At 42.2% G+C, this 24041-nt stretch overlaps 1 protein-coding gene across 1 annotated transcript in view; it reads left to right on the top strand.

The window, feature by feature from the left end:
* Positions 1-6704: 6704 nt before the first annotated feature.
* The window catches only part of Htr7 (5-hydroxytryptamine receptor 7), an 85548-nt gene continuing 68211 nt past the window's right edge, over positions 6705-24041 (top strand). Inside the window, exon 1 of the mRNA XM_042689387.1 lies at positions 6705-7364. Coding sequence (XP_042545321.1) covers positions 6805-7364 — 560 coding nt within the window. The 5' untranslated portion in view covers positions 6705-6804. The remainder of the gene's footprint in view (positions 7365-24041) is intronic.

The following is a 24041-nucleotide window of genomic DNA, read 5'->3' on the forward strand; positions in this document are numbered from 1 at the left end:
CACAGACACACAGACACACATACACATACACACACAATGAGTTTGCAGTCTTATCTATTGAGAATTATTTTTAATATAAAACCATTATGCAAAAGTCTATTTTCAAAAATATATTTCTAGACAATTCTTTGGTTATGGCCTCAAATCAAACTAAATATTAATCTCCAGTTGCAGGAGTCAAGGCAGAATTCTGTACTGCACATAGTTTTGCAAAACAATAAGGGTAACAATAATAATGCTAATAATTAGCAACAAAATCAAACAAACTGAACTTCATTGTGATTCAGGATAAAACATCAATTTTTTTCCTTTTTTAGTCTAATTCAAAGAAGTAAGGGATTACTTTAAAAATTAGCTAAACATTCTCCTTTCCCTTCTTTCCTTCCTTCCTTCCTTCCTTCCTTCCTTCCTTCCTTCCTTCCTTCCTTCTTTCTTTCTTTCTTTCTTTTCTTTCTCAGTTGTGGGTCTTGAATTCTGGGCTTGGGCGAGGTCCTTGAGCTCTTCAGCTCAAGTCTTTTGCTCTACCATTTAAGCCAGAGTCACTCCAGTTTTCTGGTGGTTAACTGGAGCTAAGATTCTCTCGGACTTTCATGCCTGGGATGGCTTTAAACTGCAATCCTCAGATCTCAGCCTCCTGAGTGGCTAGGATTACAGGTGTGAGCCACCGGTGCCTGGCTAGGCATTCTATTTCTTACGATATGCATTTTCAATTTAAAATGTAATCCCTGACATGTTTTATCACCTTAGCATTACTGACATTTGGGACCAGGATAACCTTGTTTTAGTCAATTCCAAATAGTGAGAACTTGTCTTAAAAAGCAAACATACAAACAACATCAACAGCAGCACCAAAATGATATAGCTTTATTTTTTCAGTGATGTTGTATTCTAGCCTTTCTTTCTTTCTTTTTTTTTTTTTTTTTCTGTTTTGGCTACCTTTACCATACATCCTTTTTGCTTCTGCTTAGACTTCTGAGGAAAGCCACTCTAAGCATTGTTTATCCAGCAGATTGTCATTTTCTCATCTCTAGATTTCATCCCCGTCTGTTTGTATCCTGACCACTCCACTGAACTAGTTCTTGCCTGCTTGACAATTTGCTCCTTGGAATCATTCTTTTAGTTCTTCTCACTCATTGACTTTGGCTCAGTTTCTTTTCCTCTTCCTGATTTCAGGATATTTGATCATCCTCCCATTAAATTCTCAGGCCTCTTTTCTTTCTTATATTTTTTTCTTCTTAAGATCTCTTCTCTTTAATTTGTACCTACCTAGTTTATATCTCCACCTACAGAGACAACAGGATGTCACATCGTGTCCTTTACAAAGAAGAACTCATAAAACAATACACACAGTGATTAAGGTTGACCCAATCAATGAGTCTATATTAAAGCCCATTTTACTTTATTTTATTTTTTGATATATCAGTTTGAACTCAAGATTTCAAACTTGGATGGCAGGTACTCTTATCACTTGAGCCATAATTCTGTAGGACTGTTTATTCCCTCTTTAAATTGAGGAACTTATTTTCTCTTTTCATTAGAAGTCTCAGGTTGGGTGAGACTATGGAATGTGACAATGTTCAATTTGTCCCTTGACATGGGTTCCTGGGCTTGTCATGCAAATTCTCCAAGATATTGACCACTGAATGATTTCCCCACTAGAGGGCGTGCATGCATCGCTTATATACTCAAAATAGACGTGGAAAAAGCCCAAGTAATTAATAAAACAGATAAATGCTCTTGGATGTATCTGTTCCTTACTGTTTTTCTATTCATCTTTGTCAGAGAAAAATGTAAAGTTTACAATTATTTTGTTAGGAGGGATGGGAAGGTGGCTCAGTGGTAGAGTGCTTGCCTTGCATGCATGAGGCCCTGGGTTCAATTCCTCAGCACCACATAAGCAAAAAAAAAAAAAAAGAAAAAAAAAGCCGGAAGTAGCGCTGTGGCTCAAGTGGTAGAGTGCTAGCCTTGAGCTGAAGAGCTGAGGGACAGTGCCCAGGCCCAGAGTTCAGGCCCCACGACTGGACCCCCCCCAAAAAAAAAAAAAACAATTATTTTGTTAGGAGAGTGAAAAATTTCTAAATAGAAACAAGAAAAAAAAGTGCATTCTTAAAAAGCCTCCATGAAGTCTGGTGATAGTGGCTCACACCTGTAATCCTTGCTACTTAGGAGGCTGAGATTTGAGGACTGCAATTCAAAGCCAGCCAAGACAGAAAGTCCATGAGACTCTTAATCTCCAATTAACCACCAAAAAGCCAGAAGTAGAGATATGGCTCAAGTGGTAGATCACCAGCCAAGGGAAACACTAAGGGACAGTGCCCAGGCTCTGAGCTTAACTCAGGCTAATGAAAATAAACAAAAGCAGCATGATTATATTCATATATCTAATGAACACGAAACATAGGATGTGCAAAGGCATTATTTTAAAACACAAATGATTTCTGATTATAGATATTATTCTACACTCAATTCATTTGAAATGTGTTTATTGAATACCTAAATGTGGCAGGAATGAGACAATATTCCTCTTGTTTAGGGGTTCATGGTCTAATGCAGAAGACTGTCCTATAAAGAAAAAGGCATAATACAACAAGTGCTGTAAGAAATATGAACGAAATGTTCTAAGAGCCTAGGGAAAAAAAATCGAGCTATGGTGACAGGGATTGTTAAAGAGAAGAAGACATTTTTGTGCCCAGACTGCTTTTATCCCAACTAAACCTCAAAAAGCCTCTGCTGACAGATCTATGTCCTTCTCTCCAGGGCATGCATTGTGTTCTGTACTACTGCTCTATAAGCTAGTTTGGGGGAAGTTTGGATATTTATGCACAATAATCTTAGTACAGGTTTCATATCTTTAATTAAAAAAATCCTTAGTCCTAAATGCTTCAGAATCTGCAAACATTTGAGTGCCTACAATTATGTCACAATTGGGAACTTCTACTACTGGCCTTACGTGACAGGTCATAGTCACAGTGCAGATGTATTAAAATTATTGTATGAGATTACCTTCCGATTATGTGTGTAAGGTTTATGTGGGACATGAATTGAATATCGTAGTTAGACTTAGATCTGGTTCCTAAGACATCTCATGATGTATTTACAGATATCTCAAAATCTGGAATAATCTCTAATACAGAGAGGCACTGTCCATGTCTGGCAGGGAACACGGTGCATGTTACTAGGTAGCAGGTGCATGGTTATTGAACGACTAAATGAATGGATCAGGTATGGCTTTTCATTATGTATACAGAAATAGTTCAAAAGTTTGAAAAGCTTTGAAATAAGAAACCTTTTTTTTTTGGTTGCAAGCATTCCACACCAAGGGTATTATGTTATTTTTTGGATATAAACTACATCCTATAAACTTTGTGTCCTTTATATGGTACAACCTATGTTATATTCATCTAAGAATTTTGCACGCTCTAGTCTTTTCCTCACCCAATGCTGGAGTCAAGGGGCACCAGATAATGAGTTTAGTTGACTGAAGATATGGGATATTAAAATAAGAGATGGAAAAGAATTTGGAGAAGTAGGGTATGAAGTCTGTTGCATTGGGCATGGGAAGTGACTGGAACTCTTGTAGTCCTGACAACAGCATGCTTCATCTGACGAGTGAGCTGCTAGTGAGCTCATGCATGGGAAGCTTTATTTTACTTATGGTACTTGAGTAAATCTAAATTGTCAGACTGTGTTTGTTTATGGGAAAATAAACTGTCCTAAGCTTATGTCCTATGGATGGCATGTGTGGGTTTGCATAGATATGATAAAATGTATGCATATGGATGAGCTAGATAAATTCCTGGAGGGAAGATGGGCTTATAAAAGATGATAATTCATGGGCTAGGATATAACTCTGTGGCAAAGCACTTGCCTAGCAAGTGCAATGTCCTGGGTTTGATCCCCAGTACCAAAAAAAGAAAAAACAAACAAACAAAAGATGATAATTCATGTTGTAGGACTCTGCTGTTCTTCTGCACGCCCCCAGAGCAGTTTTGAGAGCAGGAGATTGCCAGTTGCAATATCAGAAAGCTGTATTCTTAGGTGCTCTGAATGACAGTTTTATGAGAATGTTGTTATAGGCAATGAGAGTCTAGATGATAATTTATACTTTTTAAGGCAGATTTAAGAACAACAACAACAAAACCCAAAGAAATAAAAAGGGATTAAAAACTAGAGACATGATTTGATTGAATGTCAACACTTTACTTCAGCTCTCTTGTATAACTTGCAGGGGAGAAGCAGGAAGAGGAGAACAAAAGCAACACCTTGATGTAAAATTTTGAAACACAAGGCAAAAACAAACATTTACTTCTATATTTTGTGAATATTTTATGAAGCAAACACTTTAGGTTTTCTTTAAAGGAAAGCTTTTAGCATCTTTGATAGTATACCATTATTTGTCAGTATAAGCTAGAGAGCAACTGAAAGAATTCCAGATTGTTCTGTTGAGGGTTTCAGGACAATACCATGATAGATGATATTTAGTCAACATAAGCAAGGTAATGCTGCAGAAACCAAGATTTTTCTTTCAATAACCATGTTTATGCATTGTGACAGCTTCTAAATTAAAAATCTAGCAACTCTTAAGTACACTCAGCCATTGCTGGGGATACTGTAATAGAGGTGACTGTTGTGCTAAAAGGGGGAGTTTGGACTGTGTGCTATGGCAAAGTAATTTTGAAAATAGCACTTAATGGTTTGGTGCATTTATATGTCATGCAATCGAAACATTTTTATTGTCTGAACATTTTTTTCCCTTCTCAAATTCATATGTAGAAACTCTACTGCCTACTGTGATGGTATTTAGGTAGGGAGTGGGGAGGGTAGGTCCTCCTTGAATGGGTTGTAGGCCTTTTATTTTTTTTGTCAGTCCTGGGGCTTGAACTCTGGGCCTGGGCACTTGAGCTCTTCAGCTCAAGGCTAATACTCTTACCACTTGAGCCACAGTGACGCTTCCGGTTTTCTGGTGGTTTATTGAAGAGTCTCATGGACTTTCCTGCCCAGGCTGGCTTTGAACCGTGATCCTCAGATCTCACCCTCCAGAGTATCTAGGATGACAGGCATGAGCCACCGGCTAGGCCTTTCTTAAGAGACCCCAGAGAGCTCTCACCTGCTCTGCTGTGAGACACAGCAAGGTGGCTGTCTCTGAACCAGGAAATGAGAACTTGTCAGGCACTGAATCTGCCTGGACTTGGCCCAATCACCTTGAGGAACCTAAGTATCACTCAGTACTCAGATGGATACATTTTTTTTCCTTTTTCTTTGTATTTCCAATCCGTTAGAACTTTACTAGAAAACAATTTTGATTATTTTTGGAGTCTTTAAGAAATCACTGCTGGCTTCCAATAAAACTTTTAAATAAAATAGAATGAAGCAAGTCTCAAAGATATATATGTATATATATATATGCATATACATATATTTATTTGTTTTGTTTTGAAAGAAAGCAGCTATCGTGACAGGGCTTGAATACCAAAGGGGATTTTAGGCAACAGAGATTAAATCAACGTATAACTCCAGATTCTACCTGCGAACCTTCAAACTGGCCATTTCTCCTCTTGCGTACAAGGTCTCCAGCCTGTTAGAGGGAACTGAATCCGCATTTCAATGTACTGGGCTCTGGAGTCTGAATATGAAGGCAGCCAGGATGGACTTTCGGAGCTGACAGGCCCGCTTCTTGCGGCCTGGAGGGAGAGCGGGAAGGGTCCGAGCCCCCTGGAGACCCGTGCCCAAGCCCCCAGCGCCCCCTCGGGGCCAGGGCCGGGGACCTCGCTCCCTGCGCGTCTTTTCTTCCTGGCCCTCGTCTCAGCTCCGGCTCCCACCCCACGTTGGCTTTGCTTCTCCTCCTTCTTCGCTTTCCCCGAGAAGTGGTCAGAATGGGAAACGGAAGTGTCTGTTTGTTGTTGGCTGTGGTGCTCGGAAGTGTGTGTGTGTGTGTGTGTGTGTGTGTGTGTGTGTGTGTGTGTGTGTGTGTGTGTGATTAAGGGTTGGAAAACAGTCCCTTGGAGCAAGCTCGGGTTCGAACTCCTGGCGTTCCCGGCCCTCCCCTCCCTCCTTGTAAAAACCAGAGAACAATCATGAAAACACAGCCCATCGCAGGGTGGTCTGCCGCGGGGAGGAGGTCGGGGTGTGTCCGCGGGGTCGGCGAAGGCATTCGGGGATCCCGGGCCGGTGGGGAGGGGGCGGGACGCGCGCCCGGCCCGCACGGTGGGGAGGTCCTGCGCGGCCGGGGAAGCCCGTGCGGGCGCGCGAGGGGCGCTGGCGGCGGCGGCGGCGGGGACGCGGCGCGGCTGCCGCAGGGGAGCGGCGGCGGCGGCGGCGGCGGCGGCGGCGGCGGCGGGCGCGAGGGGCGGGGCGCACTCCGCAAGTTCTGCCGCCGCTGCCCGGCGCACTCGGCCGGCGGAGTCGCGCGCTGCTGCGGGTCGCGGGGCCGCGGGTTGCGGCGCGGGTCTCGGAGCCCGGCTGACGAGCCCGCGCGTCCGCCGAGGCGTCCGTCGGGTGCAGCGGCACCTCCTGCAGGGGAGCCCCGTCCCCGGCACCCCCGCGCGCGTGTGGCCGCACCCCCCCACGTCCCCGCGGTACCCGTAACGACTAGGGGGCCTGGGACGTGCGGGGCCGCGAGGCCGAGCCAGGCGCCCCCCAGCGGCCGGCGTGGATCCCCCCCCCCTTCGCCCTCCCCTCCACCTCGACACCCCCATGGCTGGGCCAGGCAGAGCGGAACCGGCGAGGTGAAGCCCGGGGGCCCCGCAGCCGGAGCGCGTGGCGGGGGCGCCGGCTCCATGGGCAGCGGCGCACAGCGGCGCGAGGATGATGATGATGGACGTTAACAGCAGCGGCCGCCCGGACCTCTACGGCCACCTGCGTTCTTTCATCCTGCCGGAGGTGGGGCGCGGGTTCCCGGACCTGAGCCCCGACGACGACGGGGGCGCGGACCCAGTGGCGAGCTCCTGGACGCCGCACCTGCTGAGCGGCTTCCCCGAGGCGACCGCCAGCCCCGCGCCCACCTGGGACGCGCCGCCGGACAATGTCTCGGGGTGCGGGGAGCAGATCAACTACGGCCGAGCCGAGAAAGTTGTGATCGGCTCCATCCTGACGCTCATCACGCTGCTGACGATCGCGGGCAACTGCCTGGTGGTGATCTCCGTGTGCTTCGTCAAGAAGCTCCGCCAGCCCTCCAACTACCTGATCGTGTCCCTGGCGCTGGCCGACCTCTCCGTGGCCGTGGCGGTCATGCCCTTCGTCAGCGTCACCGACCTCATCGGGGGCAAGTGGATCTTCGGACACTTCTTCTGCAATGTCTTCATCGCCATGGACGTCATGTGCTGCACGGCCTCGATCATGACCCTGTGCGTGATCAGCATAGACAGGTAAGAGGTAAGGAGCCCCGGGACGCCCCGTCCTGGGGGTCTCGGCTGTGTGGGGGACCCGAGAGCTCGCTTTATTTTACTTTACTTTTCTTTTTCTTTCTTTTTTAAACCTGAGAGGATCAAGCCCGATTTCAAGGCAGGGATGGAGGGCTGAGCTTCAGATTCAACCTGCACACCAACCAGACAACTTCAGTGACGGCAGAGCCCTGTAACCATCTCTCAAAGAACATCCTGAAAGGTGCCGCCGGTTCACCGTAGTGACGGGTTTCAGACCCGAGTTTTGAGTATTTAAAGCTCGAGTCATAATTCCACCAGGGGGTCCCTCGGCTTGCTCTCCCGAAGGACCAGGTTTGATGTTCTCTCTGGGCTAGGCAGACAGACCATGGTTTGCGAGGTCTAGGGTCATTTCTTGCTTTGAGAAATCTGTCCGAATAAAGCTGCCTCGATCTTGGATTGTAGGAGCGCTATTCTCTAGGCCAACGGAGGAGAAAGGTTTTTGGATGAATCCCAGAACTGGGATGGGAGGGAGGGAGGGAGGAAGGGAAGGAGGGAGGGGGCGGGGGCGGGGTGGGGGGACACGACTCCATGTCTTGTTATGATTGCTAATTCTGAATCTCCTTCTTGTGAAGTCTGGTTTCAGTGTTTGGCAACGCTGTCGGTTTCCAGAGTTTACTCCTTGCGTGAAAGGTTTGGTCTTTCGTCATATCCCTTGGAAACCTGCTCTGGAGAGCTCCAGTGGAGGAATTGAAATAGAGACCGATCATATGCCAGGAATTATGGGGGGGGGGGCGTGCTGCTTTGGGGGTGATTTATTATACTAAGAGGCCCACTCTTCTCCAGGGCTTTTGTTTTTTGCTGTTGGTTTTTTTTTTTTTTTTGACTGTAAGATTGTGAGATTTTTGAAATGGAGCTGATCTGTTTTGGCATGGAAATCAATATGTAGTTGACAAGTCGAAGTATGGTCTTGCAGTGCTCTTAGGTGGTAGAACAGTTCTGTGTCACTTGAAATATTTAAACCTTAATATTTGCACTCAGAATGCTGCTGTTTGAAAACCAGCCCAGGACCAAGAATCCTGTTGTGTTTAATGATACAGAGAAATAGTTGCTTATTTTCTTAGTGGCCCTACAGAACCTTTAAATGTGCAGACCTTTCAACATGGGAGAACTAATTGATGCCTCCACACATAAAATGATAGTGTCTCAAAGGATGGTCCAGCATGAACCTGAGATTTCCCTTTTTATTCTTCTCTTTGAAAATATTGCTCTTTGTGGTTTGTTGATATTTGAAATATTCTGCTGTTTTGTGGTGTGACCAAGGTTTATAATTAGGAAATAAAGGGGACGATAGGAGAGGGCATATTTTCAAGTAAAAGAATACATTTTATTTGCATTTAGTGATTTTGATTTAAAAAATGATACTGCCATTTTATACGTCATGATTGGAGCTTCTGACAGCAAGTAAAGAATTATTTTAAGAGCAGAGCTTGAAGTGCATATGTGAGATATTGGCACCCAACTTGGCAGCTGAGGTTCTGAATTACTGTAGTTAAGAATGACAAAAACATATGCATTTACAGTCTGGCTTTGGCAACAGGAATTAGGAGAATGCACTCAGTATACATAATAAGTATATACATGAACCACAAGTGCAGAAATCTGACTGCTCAACCAACCAAAAAACGGTGCTACTTCAATGAATGGAGTTCTTGTAAATGGGAATTAGTGTAAAAAAATAACAATCTGTGATGCGAATAATGCATTTGTAGCCTTTTTGGTTTTACATTTCATAATTGGTAAGTGATAAATAAATAGTACATTGTGCTAATTTGTCTCCTCAGGCAAATAGAGTTACTGTTCATCTGGGCATATTCAGGTTTGGCTGAGGTCACACTGTGGTTTCTGTACTTAAGCTAAAACATCCTTCACCCACTGGACAAGTGTGATTTAGCACTGTTAGGGATGTCCTGAATATAGGACAGAGGTCAATTCTTCTTGGCAAGACTTTCTAATTTCTTTATTGACTGTATATTTTTGACTATCACAAATTGTGTTAATATAGACATACATATCCTGTTTTTGTTCCTTTATGAAAGTTGTCCCATTAGTGAATTCTGCCTAAAATAATTTTAGGAGATCAGCATATCATTTCTTTAGAATAAATGAAGAGTTGATTAAATGGGAAGAAACATTGATTTTCTTCTAAGAACACACACAAGTAAAAATGAGAAAAAAGATGTATCTGAGATGAATAGTTCTGAGAGTAGTGCTTTCTTCACTTTTAATATACAACATGCCAGATGATATAAACTGTGCTATTAAGAGGTGGAAAACATTTAAGCTTCAGGTGGGTGCTGGTGGCTTATGTCTGTAATCCTAGCTATCCAGGACCTTAGATCTGAGGATTGTGGTTTGAAACCAGGCTGGGCAGGAAAGGCCTTGAATGAGACTCTTACCTTCAGTTAACCACCAAAAAACTAGAAGTAGAGCTGTGACTCAAGTGGTAAAGCACTAGTATTGTGCAAAAAAGTTCAGAGAGTGCCCAGGCCCTGAGTTCAAGACCCAGGACCAGCACACAAAAAATTAATTTTCATTCATTTCCTTATTAATTTCCTTTTACATATCAAATATAAGTTACATTGTATTTTGTGCAGAGCAAAGATGAGAAAAATAATATTTCTACTTGTATGCTCATACTACTATATTGCAAGAATTTGAAGTGTCTATTGGGTGTTTAATGTGACCAGAATGAAACCTCTACTTTTCTTTTTCTTTTTTTTTCTTTTGGTTGGTCATGGGGCCTGAACTCTGGGCCTAGACACTGCCCCTCAGCTCTTCAGCTCAAGGCTGGTGCTGCTGTACCACTTGAGCCATAGCACCACTTTTGGCTTTTTTTGCTTACGTGGTGCTGAAGAATCGAACCCAGGGCCTAATGCATGTAAGGCAAGCAGTCTACCACTGAGCCACCTTCCCAGCCCCCCATCTGCTTTTTCTTAATGACTCCCTTCCATACTGAGATGCTTTCCCAGCCATATTGTTCTTCATAGGTTTTAAAATTCCCATTTCCCCCTCTTCTCCCTTCTCTTTTCAGAGAATGATTGAGTTCATTGGAAAAGGCTAGGAACTCCCTTCCCTTCCACCATGGAACTACTAATCTCCCTCATGTCTGTAATGTTTTAAAAATTTCCTTCCAGTTAAAAACTAAGAAAGGGGCTGGGAAGGTGGCTCAGTGGTAGAGTGTTTGCCTTGCATGCATGAGGCCCTGGGTTCAATTCCTCAGCACCACATAAGCAGAAAAAGCCAGAAGTGGTGCTGTGGCTCAAGTGGTAGAGCGCTAGTCTTGAGCTGAAGAGCTGAGGGACAGTGCCTAGGCCCAGTGTTCAGGACCCACAACTGACAAAACAAAACAAACCAAAACCAAAACAAAACCTTAAGAAGATATTGTATCCTTGCAGACACCAAAACACCTGGGCTTTACATTCTTTCCTTTTACCGTCACAGGGACTTTGTTTCTTTACTGATTTCCTCATCTCTGGTGTGTCTTCAGGTTTTCCTTTCTTCTAAGCCAGGTTTACTCGCCTTTCCTTATGTATCCCCCCTTTGGCCTATTTTTTTTCCTCCACTTGCTGCAGTTCACAGGAAAGTGCAAAGAACTGTGCCTGTGTCCTGTCTGTCATTCCTTACTCTCAGTAGATGAGTGTGACACTTACCAGGTCTGCTGCAGTATTATTTGAAATGTCTTCAGTTCCACTTCTGTCTATCCCTACCTATTTTGTATGAAGAAGTTAACACGAGCTATTTAAAATTTCTTAAAGATTAACTTTAGACATAACAAAATGCCCACATGTGCAACCCATATAACCAAAGCTGCAGTTGAGGTTTGGAATATTTTTGTCCTTCTAGAATGTTCCTTCATGTTCCTATTAGAATGATGTTTTAAAACTATAACTCAAATTACCTTCTGTATATAGTTTAAAAACACACAAAAATAGGTATAAGTTATTTAGAGAAGGCTTTTTTTTTTTTTTTTTTTTTGCCAGTCCTGGGACTTGAACTCTGGGCCAGCATCACATTCAGCCTTTTCTGTTTATGTGGTACTGAGGAATCAAGCCCAGGGCTTCATGCGTGCTAATCAACTATTCTACCACTAAGCCACATTTCTAGCCCCAAGAGAAGCTTGTAGATAAAAAAAAAAAACCCTCAAGTAAACCCAGCATAGTGGTCCATGCTTGTAATGCTTGCTATTTGGGAGGGAGATTAGTAGATATTGATTCAAGTCTGGCATAAACATTGATAAGATTCCACCTTAACCAAGGAGTAGGTAAGGTGGTCAGTTTCTGTCATCCTACCTATGTGGGAAGAAACACAGTGGTTGGGCCCAGTGGCATATGCCTTGTCATCACAGTGACAGCAGAATCATAGGAGGCTTGTAATTCAGGCTGGACCCAGGCATAAAGTGAGACCATTTCTCAAAAGTAACAACCCACAAAAGGGTAGAGATGCTTTTGTGGTAGAAAAACCTCCTTAGCAAGTCACAAAGCCCTGAGTTCAAACCATAGTACTGAAAAGAAAAAGTAGAAGCATTAAATAGTGCAGGAGAATGAATGATACAAATCAAAGCCAGGAGAATAGTTATTCTGGTGAAGGTGTTATTTGGGGTCAGTACACATCTATTAGGAATGCTTTGTGTTTTAGTCTTGTTGATAGATACAGTCTTACTCTTTATTTTTTTTGTGTGTGTCTCAAATATATATATATATATATATATACATATATATATATATATATATTTAAACTTAAAAAAGGCAAATATAGAAAACTAGAGAATCCTAAGGGTGGAGCTTGATGAAGTTCCACAAATGGAACATATTATTATTCACACTATAAAGAAGTAGACCATTTCAAACTCCACACCTCAAACATAGCCTTTGTTCTTGTAACATCATAAACTGTACTTTTGCTTGAACTTTAAAAAATCTAGCTTGTTTTGTTAAAGGTAATATCTGTGAAGTTCATCTATAGATTTTAGCCTACTTGTGGTTATTCCCCCTCCCCTTTGGTTTGGTTTGGTCATGGGGCTTGAACTCAGATTCTGGGTGCTATCCCTGAGCAATTTTGCTCAAGGCTAGCACTCTACCACTTTAAGTCACAGTTCCCCTTCTAGTTTTCTGGTTGTTAATTGGAGATAAGGGTCTCATGGACTTTTCTGCCTGGGCTAGCTTTGACCTGTGATCCTCAGATCTTCGCCTCCTGTGTAACTAGGATTATAGGCTTAGGCCACCAGTGCCTTGCTGGTTTATTTATTTTTGTTGCTGAATTGTATTTCATTGTATAAATTCCATTGCTATAATTAGTCTCTCAATTTATCTGTAGGTGGATATTAGAGTTCCTCCTAGTTTCTGGCTATTATAATGCTTTTATAGTTTGTAGATTTTTAGAACTCGTGTTTTACTGTTGTTAAAATGGTGCATTTACCAACATGTATCCTTTTCTGGCAGATTTTAGTTTTTTTTCCTGCATTACCATGCTTCATCTGGGATAATTTTCTTATGCTCAGTTAAATTCCATTACTTTTTTTTTTTTTTAATATAGTGCATTTTTTTTTTTTTTTTTATTGTAAAGCTACTATACAGAGGGTCACAGTTACATGAGTGAGGTTATGAGTACACTTCCTCTTGAACATTGTTACCCCCTCCATTGTTTTCCCCCTACCATCCCCTCCCTCCCTCCCTTCCCCGAGGTTCTTTTTTTTTTTTTTTTTTTTGATTGTGATTAAATGATTACATAATTTCAAAGTCACAAGTTCATTCTAACTTCCCTGGAGCAAATTGTCTACCACAGTCTGTAATATATAACAGTGTTCACATGTTATATACCATATTTGTGATCAGCAGCATGAGGATATTTAGTAGTGGTTCAACCAGATGAGCGGGAGTTCTTTGTTTCTTAAGTCCTGTTAGTTTTGTCGTATCACTAACCTTTTGGATTTAGCATCCACTTATGAGGGAGACCATGTACCGTTTGTCTCTTCGTTCTTGGCTTACCTCGCTCAACATGATTCCTTCTAGCTCCATCCATTTCCCTGCAAATGCCATTATTTTGTCATTTCTAATGGCTGCATAATATTCCATTGTGTATAGATACCACAATTTTTGGATCCATTCATCTGTGGTGGGGCACCTAGGTTGTTTCCATATCCTAGCTATTGCGAACAGTGCTGCAATAAACATGGAGGTGCACGTGTCCTTGTATATTGGTTCCTGTTGTTCAGGGTAGATGCCTAGAAGTGGTATGACTGGGTCGTAAGGGAGGTCAATCTTTAGCTTTCTAAGGACCCTCCAGACTGCTTTCCAAAGTGGTTGTATAAGTGTACATTCCCACCAGCAGTGTAATAGGGTTCCTCTTTCTCCACATCCCCTCCAGCATTTGTCGTTGGCTGATTTGTGGATGTGGGACATTCTGACTGGGGTAAGGTGGTATCTCAGGGTTGTCTTTATTTGCATTTCCTTCACCACCAGGGATGATGAACATTTCCTCATGTGTTTCTTTGCCATTTTTATTTCTTCATTTGAGAAGTCCCTCTTTAGTTCCCTTGCCCATTTAGTAATTGGTTTGTTAGGTTTGGGAGGGATTAGTTTCTTGAGTTCCCTGTATATACAGGATGTTAACCCCTTGTCTGATATATTGCTGGTAAATATTTTTTCCCAATTAGTTGGTTGTCTTTCTAGCTTAGTTGCGATAGATTTAGCTGTGCAGAAGCTTTTTATTTTAAGGTAGTCCCATTTGTCGAGTCTCTCTCCAACTTGTTGTGACCCTGGGACTCTGTTCAGGAAGTTCCTTCCTGTGCCTATTAGTTCAAGTGTCTCTCCTACTCTGTCCTGCAGTAGTTTCAGAGATTCAGGTTTAATGTTAAGGTCTTTAATCCATTTTGAGTTGATGTTGGTGCATGGTGATAGGCTGGGGTCCACTTTTAGTTTTCTGCATGTGGCTGCCCAGTTTTCCCAGCACCAGCGGTTGAAGAGGCTGTGTTTCTTCCATTGTATGTCTTTGGCTCCTTTGTCGAATATCAGCTGGCTGTAGGCCTGTGGATTTATATCTGGATCTTCTATTCTGTTCCATTGGTCTTCGGGTCTGTTTTTGTGCCAGTACCATGCTGTCTTTGTGATTATAGCTCTGTAGTAGAGTTTGAAGTTCGGCATGGATAGCCCTCCCATATTGTCTTTATCCCCTAGAATTGTTTTGGCTATTCTAGGTCTTTTGTTGTTCCATATAAATTTTTGGACTGTTTTCTGTATTTCAGTGATGTACGTCATTGGGATTTTAATAGGAATTGCATTGAATTTGTATATTAATTTTGGAAGTATCACCATCTTTACTATATTAAGTCGGCCTATCCAGGAGCATGGGAGGTCTTTCCATTTCCTAGTGTCTTCTGCAATTTCTTTCTTTAACTTTTTATAGTTCTCATTAAATAGTTCTTTTACATCTTTGGTTAGGTTAATTCCTAAATATTTTATTTTTTGGGAGGTTATTGTGAATGGGGTTGCTCCCTTTATTTCCCTCTCTTCCTGTGCGTTATCAGTGTATAGGAAGGCAACTGATTTTTGTGGGTTTATTTTGTATCCTGCTATTTTGCCGAAGTGACTTATGATTTCTAAAAGTTTGGGGATGGAGTTTTTGGGATCGTGGAGGTATAGTATCATGTCGTCTGCAAAAAGGGATAGTTTCACTTCTTCTTTCCCTATGCGGATCCCTTTAATGTCTTTTTCTTGCCTTATTGCCCTGGCTAAGGGTTCTAGGACTATGTTGAAGAGGAGTGGAGACAGTGGACATCCTTGCCTTGTTCCTGTTTTTAGGAGGATTGGTTGTAGCTTTTCCCCATTAAGTATAATATTGGCTATTGGTCTGTCATAAATGGCTTTTATTGTTTTTAGAAATGTTCCTTCTATTCCTATTTTCTCCAGAGCTTTTAGCATGAATGAATGTTGAATTTTATCAAAGGCCTTTTCTGCATCTGTGGCGATAATCATGTGATTCTTGACCTTGGCTCTGTTGATATGCTGGATTACATTTATTGACTTACGTATGTTAAACCATCCCTGTGTCTCTGGGATGAAGCCTACCTGATCATAGTGTATTATTTTTTTTATGTGTTTCTGGATTCTGTTAGCTAGAATCTTGTTAAGGATCTTTGCATCTGTGTTCATCAAGGAGATTGGCCTGTAATTCTCCTTTTTGGTTGGGTCTTTGCCTGGTTTGGGGATGAGTGTGATATTGGCTTCGTAGAATGAGTTTGGGATAGCTCCCTCCTTCTCTGTTTCTCTGAAGAGCTTGAGGAGTATGGGTATTAGTTCTTCTTTAAAGGTCTTATAGAATTCTGCTGTGAATCCATCTGGTCCTGGGCTTTTTTTTGTTGGAAGACTTTTGATAGCTTCCTGTATCTCATTATAGGATATTGGCTTATTTAATTGGTTAACTTCTTCTTTGCTCAGTTTGGGTAACTTGTATTTCTCTAAAAATGCATCCATTTCCGCCAGATTTTCTTCCTTTAGAGAGTATAGCTTTTGAAAGTAGTCTGTTAGAATTGTTTGGATATCTTGGGTACGTGTTGTGATGTTTCCCGTGGCATCCCTAATCCTATTAATATGGGTTTCCTCTCTTCTTTTTTTAATTAATCTTGCCAACGGGCCATCAATTTTGTTTATTTTTTCAAAGAACCAGCTTTTTGTTTGGTTTATTTTGGTTATGGTTTTCTGATTTTCTAATTGGTTAATCTCTGCTCTCAATTTGGTTATCTGGCTTCGTCTAGTAGCTTTAGGTCCCATTTTTTCTTGTTTTTCTAGCTGTTTTAGTTGCAACATGAGATTATTTACTTGGTCTGTCTCCATTCTCTTGATGTGGGCACTGAGGGCAATAAATTTGCCCCTCAGGACTGCTTTTGCTGTGTCCCACAAGTTTCTTTGTGAGGTGTTTTCATTTTCATTGAGTTCTAGGAAATGCTTTATTTCTTCTCTGATCTCTTCTGTTACCCAGGCCTTGTTAAGGAGTGTGCTGTTCAATTTCCATGTATTAGAGAAATTTCTGCGGTATGCTTTGTTATTGAGAGCTAGCTTGATTCCACTGTGGTCAGATAGGATACAGGGGATTATGTCGATCCCTTTGTATTTGCTTAAGTTCCTTGAATGAACTATGATATGGTCTATTTTGGAGAAAGTTCCATGAGCTGCTGAGAAGAATGTGTACTGTGTTGTTTTAGGGTGAAATACTCGGTAGATGTCAGTTAATTCCGCTTGAAGTATGGCCTCACTTAATTCGGTAGCTTCTTTGCCAATCCTCTGGTTGGTAGACCTGTCCTTTGGTGAGAGTGGCGTGTTAAAGTCTCCTAGTATTATCGTATTGGGATCTATTTTATTCTGTAAGTTTGAGAGCATTTGTTTAACATATCTGGGTGCACCGATATTTGGGGCATATAAGTTGATGATGGTTATATCCTCCTCTTGGATTGTTCCCTTTATTAATATGTAATGTCCGTCCTTGTCTTTCTGTACTGATTTTAATGAAAAGTTTATTTTGTCAGATATCAGGATAGCTACACCTGCTTTCTTATTGGGGGAATTTGATTGGTAGATCCTTTTCCACCCCTTCACTCTGAGTTTGTTTGTATGTTTGGCTGAGAGGTGGGTCTCCTGAAGGCAACAGATGGATGGGTCTTGTTTTCTGATCCAGTCCTCAGTTCGTTTTCTTTTAATTGGCGAATTCAGCCCATTTATATTAAGAGAAAGTATAGAGAGATGCATTGTTGTCCCTGCCATTCCGTTTTCCTAAGTTTTTCTTCTTTCCTTTCCTCCTGTGCTTGCTCAGTTAGACTTTGAGTAATGCCTGTTTGGGGCAGGTCCCAGTTCCTGGTTGCTTTCTTCAGGTTGTGTCCCCCCTCTTAGAATTCTTTGTAATGCTGGCTTAATGTTTATGTATTCATTTAGTTTTTCTTTGCTATTAAAAGTTTTCAGTTCTCCATCGAATGTGAATGCTAGCTTTGCCGGGTATATCAGTCTGGGTTGGCAGTTATTGGCTCTCAGGGCTCGTATGGTGCTTTCCCAGGCTTTTCTTGCATTCATTGTTTGTGTGGAGAGATCTGCAGTGATTCTAATTTTTTTCCCGTTGTAGTATAGCTCCTTCTTCATTTTTGCTGCATGCAGGATTGTTTCCTTATTATTCAGATCCATCATTGTTACTATTATGTGCCTAGAAGTGTTTCTCCTGGGATCTTGCTTGTTGGGTGTTCGATAAGCTTTTGTGATGTAGTTAAGATGGTCGTTTTTGAGGTGGGGAAAATTTTCATTGACTATCTTGTTAAATAGGTGTTGCATTCCCTTGCTCTGGAATTCCTCACCTTCGTCCACTCCGATTATGCGAAGGTTAAATTTTTTAGCATTATCTGCTTGCTCTTGAATTTCCCTTTGGTTTAATTTGAGTGATTTTTCCATATCTGTCACTTTTTGGTCCAGTTGGTGTATTCTGTCTTCTGTATCTGACACTCTACCTTCCATTTCATTCACTCTGTTGACCGTGGCTTCTATTGTGGTTTGCATGATGGAAATGGATCCCTTTATGGATTCAATGTTGGTTCTCAGAGTACTGATCTCACCTCTCAATGAGGTGATATCAGTATGCATTACCTCTAATTTGGCGTTTATCTCACTTCTTACTGAGGTTTGTGCAGCTTCTATTTTTGCATCCAATTTTTGTTTGATATCCTGTATATCTTTTGATAGTTCATCCTTGTGCTCTTTCAATTTCTGATCCATTTCTCGCTTTATTTCTTGAGTCATTGCCTCCAGCAACCCTTGGATGTAGTTTTTGTCTTCCATTCCTGCTTTGCTCCCACTGGGGCTCTCCCCTGCGTGGCTGCTGGCTTTTGAGGTGAGCTTGCTGTCCTGGGTAGTGGTAAACCTTGTGATTTTTCTCTGTGATTTTCGCATGGGGGTTCAGGAGACTGCTCTTCAATCTTGTTTTGGTGTGTCTGTCTTTGCTTGGTTGCTGATTCTCTATTGGTAGAGAGAGTCTGTGTCTGATCTGGATTCTGTTGGGAGCCTATTTCCAGCTGCTATTCACTTAGGATTCTCAGCTCTCTGCTGTAGCAATTCCCGCCTTTGGAAGGGTTGAGCAGCCTAGACTGCTTGTGTTTGCTCCTGCGGGTGCTCTTGGGAAGATCAGATGCTCTGGATGCACTCTCCCAAATACTGGAGTCTGCTATGGGCTCCTGATGTGTTTTTGTTTGTTTTGGGCTGGTTGTGGGCTTGAACTCTAGGTTTGGGTGTTGTCCCTCAGCTCTTCAGCTCAGGGCTGGCACCCTACCATTTGAGCCACAGCCCCACTTCTGACCCTTTTTGCTTTGTTCAGGCGCCGGTCCCCTGGCCTGGTTCCGGCCCCAGCCTGGAGCGCGCTCGTTAGGCCTGTGCTAATGTGTATACCGCCTTGGTTATGCAGCCTGGAGGACACAGTTCAAATTTCTTCTACTGTTGGTAGTCTTGACCCAGGGGCACTGTTCCTGGCTTGAGCATTTAAGCTCCCTTCCCGGGGCGCTCTTGCTCTGGCCTGGCCAGCAGAGTGTGCTCCACCGGCTGGTGGGGCTCTCGAACAGTTCCCAGTTTTAGTGGGTCCTGTGGTCCGGGTGTTGGGGTAGGGAGTCTAGGTCAGGGTCTGGGGATTCCCTCCAGCTCTGGTCTCCCTTGATGGATTCCCTGTCCCCTGGTGGGTACTCACCCTGTAGGTCGTCAGTTGTTGTTGCAGTCCGTCAGTTGTTGTTGCAGTCCCAGTTCAGTTGGGGTGGTTGCGGGCTGGGTTGGGCGGCCCCCCGCCGGGTCGTTGCGATCGCGACAGGTCCCTTTGTGGCGCTGCTGGTGCCGGGCGGCTTTGGCGGGATGGAGCCTCTCCGCTCCGGTGGAGAGTGATGGGTGGGGTGGGATCCTCCTGGAGACTCCCGGCTGATAGGTTTCTCTGTTCCTGGCGATCCGCTGTTCTGCAATCCGGTACCTGGTGATCTGCAAGCCGCCCCCTGTGTCTCTGTGGCTCCGGCAGCCCCCGCCGGGCCGGCTGGCCGGCGGCTTGGCGCACTGCCGCGCGGCCAGTAAAGGTTGGGGGAGGGGTCTTCGCTCTTCTCTGTTCTGAAATTCTTCTTTTCCTCTCTTTCTTTTTTTGTTATTTTCCACCTCTGGTTTTTCTCTGAGTGTTCGTCTTTTTGTTGTTGTCGGTCTCTTGGGGAGATTAAAGGTTGGAACTCGAACTCTCTTTTTGGTTGGAGAGAGCTGTGGCGTTTCCCTACTGCCCCGTCGCCATCTTGAGAACTCCTCCATTACTTTTTTTTTAAAAAGAAGTTTTGGTGATGACAAATTCTGTCATTACTTTTCTGAAAATGTCTTAATCTTACTTTCATTTTTTGAGTATTTTCAAAGAATTTGTAGTTTTCTCTCCAGTGGTTTACAACTTTATTCCATTATCTTCAGACTTCCATAATTTTTGTTGAAAAATCAGCCATTAGTCAACATTCTTCTTCTTCTTTGGATGGTAATGTATATTTCACTCTAATGGGCAAGTTTTCTTCCCTCTCTCTCACGTTCCTTCCCCCTCTCTCCATCTCTCTCTCTATCTCCTCTCTTTCTTCATCCACCCCCCCTCTTCTCCACCTCCTCTCCTCTTCCCTCTTCTCTTTTTTTTTCTCCCCTTCTCCTTCCCTGCTCCCTTTCCCTCTCCCTTTCCTTGTTGTTTAGGTGAGGGAAGTTTTCATTGTGTAGTTCAGGTTGTCCTCAGATTTGTGATCCTCCTGTCTCCACTTCCGCAGTGCTGGGGTTTGAGATGTGTTGTTCTAACATACCTCATTGGATTTTCTCTTTGATTTTACTTTTTAAAAAATCAGTTTTTCTGTGATTTCCCTAGGCCTGGAAGTAATTTGTTTTTGTTGTCATTTTTTTGGGTTATATTGTTATTTACAGCTAATCCTGTTCAGAGTTTCTGGTAATTTTTGTATTTGTGCATTCATTCATTTAGTTAGCCTTCACCTAATAAATTATCTAGTTGTACACAGTGGTTTCACTATAACAAATCAGTTATTAGTTCAATGCATCTGGTCATCATACCCCTTCCATCATTTTCTTCCATCTTTCCCCACTCAACATTCATATGAGTTTGTTCTTATCTTGTCAAATACTGTTCCTTTTTTTTTTTTTTTTGGGTCCGGTCGTGGAGCCTGAACTCTGGGTTTGGGTGCTGTCCCTCAGCTCTTCAGCTCAAGGCTAGCACTCTACCACTTGAGCCACAGCGCCACTTCTGGCTTTTTTCTTTTTGCTTATGTGGTGCTGAGGAATCGAACCCAGGGCCTCAGGCATGCAAGGCAAGCGCTCTACCACTGAGCCACCTTCCCAGCCCACTGTTCCATTTTTAAAAATCTCTTCTGTGCTTTCAAGTATACGTATTTTGCACCTCTTATGTGTCACACGTATTTCCTTTCCTTCCCTTCCCTTCTTTATTTCCTTATTTTTTTCTTTCATCTTTGTTTCTTTTGCAGTATTGGGTTTTGAACTCAGTGTCTTGTATTTGCTAAGCATGTACTGTATCACTTGAGCCACTCTGTAAGCCTCCTTTGTTGTGTGTTTTGGTTATTTTCTAGATGGGGTCTTGCTTTGTGTCTGGGATGGCTTGAGCAGTTGTCCTCCTATTTGTCCTTTCCCACACAGGCATGCACTACTGTGCCCAGCCATTGCTCCTGTAGCTGATATGACAGGCATGCACTTCCTCACCCGGCCATTGATTAAGATGTATTCCTATGAAGTTTTTGCGCCCCTCCCCCCACCTTCCAAAGAGCTGGATTATAGGCTTGAGCCATGTGTCTTGCTGAGGTTTCCATTTTCCTGTTTTCTTGGTACTTTGGTTTTGAAAGATTTTTGACCTGCTTTCTAATTTATCAGTCATTTCTGCTATATCTAACCTGTTGTTCAACCCTTTTAAAATATATTGAGTTCTTCAGTAATTATATTTTACAGTTCTAAAAATGCCATTTGATACTTCAAAAAAGTGTATTCTAAATCATGGTGAACATATCCAACCTTTTATATAGTATCTCCTCTTTTTATAGTTTTAGTTTATAGTCAAATTCTTTACCAATTTAAAATATGTATTACTCTGGTTTTTTTTTTTGTGTGTGATCTGTTTCCTATCCTTTGGTCTATGTTTTAGAATTCCTGATAAATTTTGACTGTGTACTCTATATTTTGAATGAAACATTGTAGATAGTGTGGATGATATTTTCTTTTAGGGAAATTGTCATTAGGCAAGCATATTGAATAACTGTTATTTTAATCCAATTAGAGACTGAGTTGTCCCTATGTAAGCTATGTTTTATAGGTAGATGTCTCTTTCTAGGATGTAGTTTCTTGGGATTTTAGCTAAGAGCCTAGGGTGTTTTCAGTGACTTACCCCTCTGGTTAGTAGAGATACCTTATGTTTCTTGTTTCATAACTATGAACTGTCAAAACTCCCACTGAAAATTTTTTCTCTGGGAGCTTTCTTTACAGCTTTTTAGCCACCTGTCCTACATTGTTTCAAAACTTAAGAAATGTCTTGGGAAATACCAGACAAGTGGTAGGCTTAGTTTTTTGCTCCTCTCTTCTCACTGGGATCTCTCTTGGATTTCTTATTCTTTTAAAAAATTTTATGGTAAAGCTGGGCACCGGTGTCTCACACCTGTAATCCTAGCTACTCAGAAGGCTGAGATCTGAGGATTGCAGTTAAAAGCCAGCCGGGCAGGAAAGTCCATGAGACTCTTATCTCCAATTAACCACCAGAAAACCGGAAGTGGCGCTGTGGCTCAAGCGGTAGAGCAGCTTGCCTTGAGCTGAAGAGCACAGGGACAGCACCCAAGCCCAGAGTTCAAGCCCCAGGACCGACCAAAAAAACAAACAAACAAAATATATATAAATATATGTGTGGTAAATATGATGTACAGAAGGGTCATAGTTACTAAGTAAGGTAATGAGTACATTTCTTTTTGAACAATGTTACCCCCCTCCTTCATTTTTTCCACTCCCCCCTGCCTGGCTCCCTTCCCTCCCAAGTCATAAAGTTCATTTCCAACATAGTGTCTCGAGATTGTCACTGCTGCATTGGCTCACCCTTTGTCCCACCATTTCTGTAATTCCCCTTCCCTTCCCCAAATCAGATAAACTTACATACAAGACAGTGGATACAGAAATTGTCAGCAGGGAATAAACCAAAGGGGAAAAAAGAAAAAAGGAATAACTGCAAACACTACACTAAAAAAGCCTTGTTTCCATTTCTTGGAGTTCATGTTGATAAGCATCATTTTATATGATCATATGCACATAGACAGTAAGCCATTGTGATATTCTGCTAAGACTATCTTAGATATATTCTAGTTATTACGGCTGAGGGAAACCATACAGCCTGTGCTTCTTTCAGTCTGCCTTACTTTGCCTAATAGAATTTTTTCCAAGTCTTTCCACTTCTTAACGAACGGGGCAATGCCATTCTTTCTGATGGAAGCACAGAATTCCATTGTGTATGTATAACACATTTTCTTGATCCATTCATCTACTGAAGGGCATTTGGGTTGCTTCTATATCTTAGCTAGGGTAAATAATGCTGCAGTGAACATGGTTGTGCTGGTAGTTTTAGTGTAGCCTTGTTTGTGATCCTTTGGGTAAATACCCAAAAGTGGGATTGCTGGGTTATAGGGGAGCTCTGTGTTTAGTCTTTTGAAAAACCTCCATACTGCTTTCCAGAGTGGTTGAACAAGTTTACATTCCCACCAACAGTGTAGCAGTGTTTCTTTTGGCCACATCTTTACCAGCATCTATTATGATTAGTTTTCTTGATAATGGCCGTTCTAACTTGGGTGAGGTAGAACCTCAATATTGTTTTGATTTGCATTTCTTTTATGGCAAAGGATGTTGAATGTTTTTTAATGTGTCTATTGGCCATTCTTATTTCTTCTTTGGAGAAGTTTCTCCATAAGTCTGTAGTCCACTTATTAATGGGGTTGTCATTTCTTTGAGGATTTGTTTTTCAGGGGTTTAATTTTTTTGGTTTTAAGTATATTTTAGATATGAGGCCCTTGACTGATATATAGTCAGTAAAGATCATCTCCCAATCTGTGGGCTTTCTGTTGACCAGATCTCTCATTCTTGTCTTTCTAGTCCCAAAAAACTTCCCAAAGCTCTGCTGGTGTTTTTCTAAACTTCTTTCAGCAACTTTCTGTTGAGACGCTTTGCTTGGATCCCCCAGTGTTTACCCCAATGGCACATGACTCAAGGGGATAGTGGAATTTTGGCTGACCTTTCTGTCTTTTCTAAGATTTTTTTTCCCCTCAATTCTTAGTTGTATCATCAACTCTATGAAGCCTATCAACAGTGTATGTGTGTATTGTGTATGTTTGTATTATATATAGCCTTTTAAATTGTTTTCAGTGAAAACGTTGGTCTGAAGTGCCAAACCTTAATCAACAGTGTATGTGTGTATTGTGTATGTGTACTTGTATTATATATAGCCTTTTAAATTGTTTTCAGTGAAAACATTGGTCTGAAGTGCCAAACCTTAATATAGCTAAAAGTGAATGGGTGCCTGAAGTATTTTAAGTATACAAAAATTGACATATATTTTCTGCTTCAA

This window comes from Dipodomys spectabilis, unplaced genomic scaffold (assembly GCF_019054845.1).
Source record: "Dipodomys spectabilis isolate Male_0828 unplaced genomic scaffold, ASM1905484v1 ptg000125l, whole genome shotgun sequence".
Taxonomy (NCBI): domain Eukaryota; kingdom Metazoa; phylum Chordata; class Mammalia; order Rodentia; family Heteromyidae; genus Dipodomys; species Dipodomys spectabilis.